This window comes from Sceloporus undulatus, chromosome 8, assembly GCF_019175285.1.
Source record: "Sceloporus undulatus isolate JIND9_A2432 ecotype Alabama chromosome 8, SceUnd_v1.1, whole genome shotgun sequence".
In the NCBI taxonomy this organism is placed as follows: Eukaryota; Metazoa; Chordata; class Lepidosauria; order Squamata; family Phrynosomatidae; genus Sceloporus; species Sceloporus undulatus.
In genome coordinates, this window is record NC_056529.1 from 30167220 (window position 1) to 30173219 (window position 6000).

At 42.0% G+C, this 6000-nt stretch overlaps 1 protein-coding gene across 1 annotated transcript in view; it reads left to right on the top strand.

Moving 5' to 3' along the window:
* The window catches only part of CCZ1 (CCZ1 homolog, vacuolar protein trafficking and biogenesis associated), a 16315-nt gene extending 11214 nt beyond the window's left edge, over positions 1-5101 (top strand). The window contains 4 exon segments of the mRNA XM_042438374.1: positions 306-423; positions 2234-2392; positions 4166-4293; positions 4736-5101. Of these exon segments, the coding sequence (XP_042294308.1) occupies positions 306-423; positions 2234-2392; positions 4166-4293; positions 4736-4791 (461 nt within the window). The 3' untranslated portion in view covers positions 4792-5101.
* Positions 5102-6000: the final 899 nt, after the last annotated feature.

Consider the following 6000-nt stretch of genomic DNA (forward strand, 5'->3'; position numbering starts at 1 on the left):
TTTCAGATTCAAATGTTTTCAAGGAAAAGGTCCAAATTTTGTTCACATCTGCATTTATAGGGTGGTATTGTCCTAAAATTGCTTGTTGTCTGCAGTGATAGGAGTTCATGCCCAGCAATATCTTGAGGACCACAGGTTAACTACCCCTAATTCAAAGAACTGCAGTGCCTTTAGTGTAACAAGCATCTGAATCTGCCACTTAACTCCAGGAAATAATATTTTATACTGTATGTTCTGCAAATATTGTGTAATATTGATATACACACTCAGAAAGTCTCACTGTTCTTTCACAAACTGTTTTGCAGCCTCTATGCAGCCTACGCTGGAATTTTGCCGCAAACTTGACAGCATTGTTGGGCCTCAGCTCACAGTATTAGCTTCAGACATATGTGAACAATACAACATCAACAAGAGGATATCAGGGTTGGTACCATCTTTCTGTTGCAAAATGTCTGCCTGTAAATAAGAGCCAGTTATTTTAAAATAACCTACAATAGGAAGCAAAGGTTTTTTTTTAAAGAGGATTCTTTTTATATCATTTTATTGGACGTTTCTGTAGAATGCTGGTTTTAAACGTAAGCAGTACTGAGTCCTTTGATTTAAGGGGTGGGAAATATGTATCCTTGCTTTTGTTGTTAGACTGCAGCTCACACCATCTGTCATCATTGGCTGGATCTGATGGGAGCTGTAGTGTAATGATATCTGAACAGTCACATGTTTCCTACTCCTGCTTTACCTGTTTCTCCACTGTCTATGGACAGGCAGCATGCCTGCTCTTTTCCTGTCTATTTTGTGTGGACCATTGTATGGACCAAAACTTGGAAACATTATCTTTTGGACTACAAATCCAGAATCGCCCAGGAAGCATGAATACCAGTTGAACTCAGAGCATTCTGTGAGCTGTAGTCTAAAAAACATAATATTTTCATGTTCTAGTATAGAGTGATGCTATACAGTGGGTCACTAAGGACCAAAACAGACCGCCCTAAAGGAGCAGCATCATGCCACCCCTTTGAGTGCCGGATCAGGGCCACAGCCCCAGTCTGGCTATTTGCCAGCTCAAAAAGAAGCAGCAAAAGGGTACCCTTTCAGGCACTGCTGCAGCTTTGCGACACTCCTGCAGCGTGCGGCCTATAAATACTGTGCTGCCAGAGAGCACAACACTGCCCACCATCTGATCAGGCAGGTGCCATGACTCCATCTTGGGGGAGGCGTCAGGGCATGCATCATCTAAACACCATGCCCCCAAGCAGACTGCTGGTCTGTTTGGGACCTCAGTCTACCAGCCATGAGAAAATAAGTAATTCTTCACATCTGCCCACATTATGACATCAAGACAAGTGGCCAGGAGTACCAGCTCTAAATGAGTATGGAGCTCCATACCAGGCTATGTGTGACAGTAGCTTCTTCTCTTTATCATCACATGATCTCTTTCCTGGCCTCCTCCCCATAATAAATCTCCCCTGCAGTCAAGCAGAGCTAAAGCCTCTGCTTGACATGAAGTGATGGCTTGCAGATTGACCAGAATAAACATTTGGAAGCCCTATTATTTTTCAAGAGGTACCATGTCCACTGAGAATAGCAAAGGTAGATTTCCTTGGTTGGTTTCATTCTCATCCCAGGTCTGGAGACAAAGAGAGCAAAGGCACAGGGAGGGAGCCACGCTGCATAGATCTCCACTGTCCTATGAGCTCTCCAAGGTATGTTTCCTAGGGAAGCAGAGGAACCCAAGGAAACACTACATGGGATCACAGTCCCCCACCCCATGATCAAGCAGTAGAATGGGTGAGAAGCATGCAGTCTTCACTGGTGTGGCATGGCATGGATTGGGATGTAACTGAACTGGGAAGATGTGAGCACCTTGCCCCCTTGGTTGACTATTGAACAAGGGTGGCAGAAGGGTTAAACTTTTCCTGGCCAGCACCTTTCTGAGTTATCTGTAGTTCATGAAAAATGGGTATATTTACCTGACTATTTGCATGGCTCTGCTGATTCCGTCTGGCCTGGCACTCCTATTTGATCCTGCTGCCTATTTATGAAAGGTTAGTCATCAGGACTTTCTAATACATTGGAGGGGGAAATAGTTGTATTTAATTGGATTGTAAAGGAAGTCACAAGGTCAGTTGTAAGTCACACGGTAAGAGCCAGTATTAAATAGATGCCTAGCCATCTCTTACTTGCAGCCTGACTGTTGCTTACATAATGTTTTCTTTCCCTTGGTTTGTTTCCCTAGGTCTGAGAAGGAACCTCAGTTTAAATTCATCTACTTCAATCATATGAACTTGGCAGAGAAAAGTACAATCCATATGAGGAGAACGCCCAGCATCTCACTCACATCGGTTCACCCTGACTTGATGAAGATTCTTGGGGACATCAACAGCGACTTCACTAGGTGACTTATTGACTTCCTAAGAGGAGCACTGAGTTACAGTGCAAACATTAGTTTATTTTGTTAATTCTGGTCATAAGTGCTTGGGTGGTTTTGTTCTTTAGACTAATGCTGCAGTTGAAGTGTGATGAAGAGTTGATCTTCTACACAGCACATCAATATTGATGTACTTCAGAGGTGGAGCAAATCCAGGTATTCCTGGATTGCTACTCACATAATTTCTAGACACAATAACCAGTGATGGAGGATGGTGGGTATCCAGGCTGCTCATAGTTTTAAGCAGAGTAAACAGCCACATCAAGACTGCAAGCTCCCAAAAGGTGTTGGAGTGGAGAGCTATGTGTACATGGGTCTTGAAGTGGGGTACCATCTCCTTTTACTGGCACTGAAGGAAGATTCAGCTGCCAGCCTGATGACTTCCTGCATGCAATGGGCAAGGGCATTTTTGCTTGCCTTGGGTAGCAAAATGTCTTGGGCTGGCCCTGATTTAATGGGACACACATTGCTCATCTCTCATATAGGTTTATAGCCCTCACTGTTAACATTCAGGGCAGATAGTATATTTTTACTATGTCCCCATTAATTTTTAAAAAACTGCAGTACATCAGAATATCATGCCTACTTTACAAATATAAAAAGTGACACAGAAAGCATATGAATTGCACAAAGTGATTCGGTGTATTCATGGGTGAGATGAAATTTGATCACTGGTTTTCCCAGTCCATAGGTCTGTCAGGTTCTAGACAAATTAATACTCTACAATTGCAGTATTTTAGATTGAATTTATATGATATTGTGGAATTTGATATATTTCCTTGGGTGGAGGGATTCACCATGCTTTCATGCCATGCAGCTTAAGCCTTGAGTCTCTATTTATACTACACAGTTATAGCACATTGATTCACCTTAACTGCCCTGGTTTGAAGTTTCATTGACTTTTCAGAATTGTCTGGCAGACTAGTACTCCACCAGACTAGAAATTGCAGGATTTCTCATTTGTCATAACAGTTAAAGTGATATCAAATTGTAGTCTGAAAAATAAATTAGAGAAGTGACAGAAGTTGAGTAGTTGCATGTAGCATGAGGGCCGGAATACTGTTTTTCCCTCCTAAGCCTCCCTCTTCTCAGTCCCTCTCCATAGCTGTCTATAATTTCACCATTTGCCTTGTTGATTAAACTTCAAATCTTGCCCAATTGTACCACTTTTCTCTGTACAACATGACAATACATATATATTTATCATTCATCCCTTTCTTTGCTGTGTGTTAATCGATCCTCAGATTATCTCTAACCTTTGCCTGCTGCAAAATTCTTTTTCACGCCCCTCCATTCATGCAGCCATGCAAGGTCAGATGAAGGCTAAAGTGGTCCCTTAGCCTCCAACGGTTGTGAGACCCTGCTCTGAGGAGCCCTGTGAGGGTTTGGCTGTAGGAAAGAGCCAGGTGCTTCTCAGGCATCCCTTGCTTTCCACCAGCCATTGCATGGTTACATCCAGGATGAAGAGCATGAAAAGGTTGGGTTCACAGGGAGAGACAATGTGTCATAGTTCTGCCTGTGGAACTTGTGCACTACATCTCTGCAATGCATTATCTCAGCCATTCATAATCCAAACTAGAGTAGATCCATTGAATTAATGTGAATTTGGTAAGGCAACACTTACATAACAATTGCTTTAGTTGGTCTGCTCTAGTTGGGACTTACACTAAGAGTGTTAATAGTGGCTTTTGTGTGATGTCTTTTAAATGTGCGTCCTAAGACCTACCAATGTCTTTGTAGGGTTGACGATGATGAGGAAATCATAGTGAAGGCTATGAGCGATTACTGGATTGTCGGGAAGAAGTCTGATCAGCGGGAACTGTATGTAATTCTGAACCAGAAGAATGCAAATCTGATTGAAGTGAATGGTAAGGAGCTTGGAAAAATCTCTTTCCAGGATTGCTCTTTCAAGGTTGCTTTTATTACCATTTCACTTTGCAGGGTATAAAAAGACAGCTCTGTGCTCCAAGAAGCTTAAAGTCTAAAATTGGACACAGGGGGAAAAAAATGGGGGGGAGATGTTGATGGAGGCAGAGTAGATAATATGCATTTTAAAACCATTGCGTTTTATGACTAATTGGTGACTAGAACTTTGATTTCCTACATCTAGTCTAGTATTCCAAGCATTGCACCACACAGGGTCCCATATAAAAGAATGGTGCAGAAGACTTTGAGTAGGCTTTTATGTTTAGTAAATTCTAAACCCAAAGAAAAAGCCATGATCCATTCATCTACTATAATTGATACCTTCCATTATTGAGCATTTACTATGCTTTGTAACATTGTCTCTTTCCTCCCTTTTCTCTCCAGAAGAAGTAAAGAAACTTTGTGCAACGCAGTTCAACAATATTTTCTTCTTGGATTGATCAGCAAACGGTCCACTCCTATGAAGATGGCATTAGAAATGTCTGGAAAGCATTTTTGTTTACTGTGACAGGTTATTAAGTCATATTATTGACTGGAATAATGACAATAGTAAAGCAATACTTGCTTTGTAAGAATCAGATTTCTACTAAAACTGTACACTCTCTGATCATAGGATTTTTAGATTTTAAAATATTTATGTGCAAATTAATTAAAATGGGTCTGAATTAAATATGCGTCATTCCATTTCTTGGAAACTGTTATGTGAATATTTTACTGGCAAAATAAAATTAATCATTGTTACAATTTTAATGGATCGTCTCTTTACTTCATTCCAGAACGAAACTGAGAAATGTATATACAGTTTTTATGGCCATGGGGGATACATTGGGGACATTTTGATGTGGAAGGGTTAGGCCGTGAAATGTCATGCTGCCCGCCTGACCAGATGGCAGGCAGCATTGTGACGCACCGGCAGTGCGGTGTTCAGATGCCACAGGAGCGAAGAAGAGCCACCGCAGAAAGGGCAGCTTTTTTCCACCCCAAGAAGGAGCAGCATGTTGTGGCTTCTTTTTGGGCTAGAAAAATGCAGCATCGGAGCCATGGCATGTGGTTGCCACGGTGGCATCAAGCTGCCCCTTTAGAGCCGTCTCTACCAGCCCTTACTTACAAAAAAGTTGGCTGAAATTGCATCGCCATGACTACCTGCTGCGTTGGGTAGCCACCAAGTCTTGTAATTCCAAGCAAGCAACAAGGACAAAATGGCCTTAAATCCATGCTTTTGGATGATGGTGATGGTGGTGGGGGTTTTGCCATTAATCCCAGATGCCATGGGTTGGGTTGGATTGAAGGCAAGAAGGATGAATGATACAAAAAAGAAACTGCTAAATATCAGATTGCATCCATCAAAGCCAGTGTAAATTACTCCAGCCTCTCCCAACCTGCAACTCTGCAGACATGGTTGATGTGTTCTCATACAGACCTATGGGATTCCACTTTCAGGGATGGGTTTGCCTATTTTGGCCCCTTACAACTGTGACCCTAGAATACTACTAAGCTCCAAGCCCATAAAAGACTGAGTTCACTATCCTTTCATGATCCCAGACAGCCCTACTATGCATTTATGTTTGATAGAGCTGCAATGCTCCATAGGATCCCTGACGGTGTCCGACTCATGACTTAAACATTCATCTTTTCAAGTGATGGCAGTT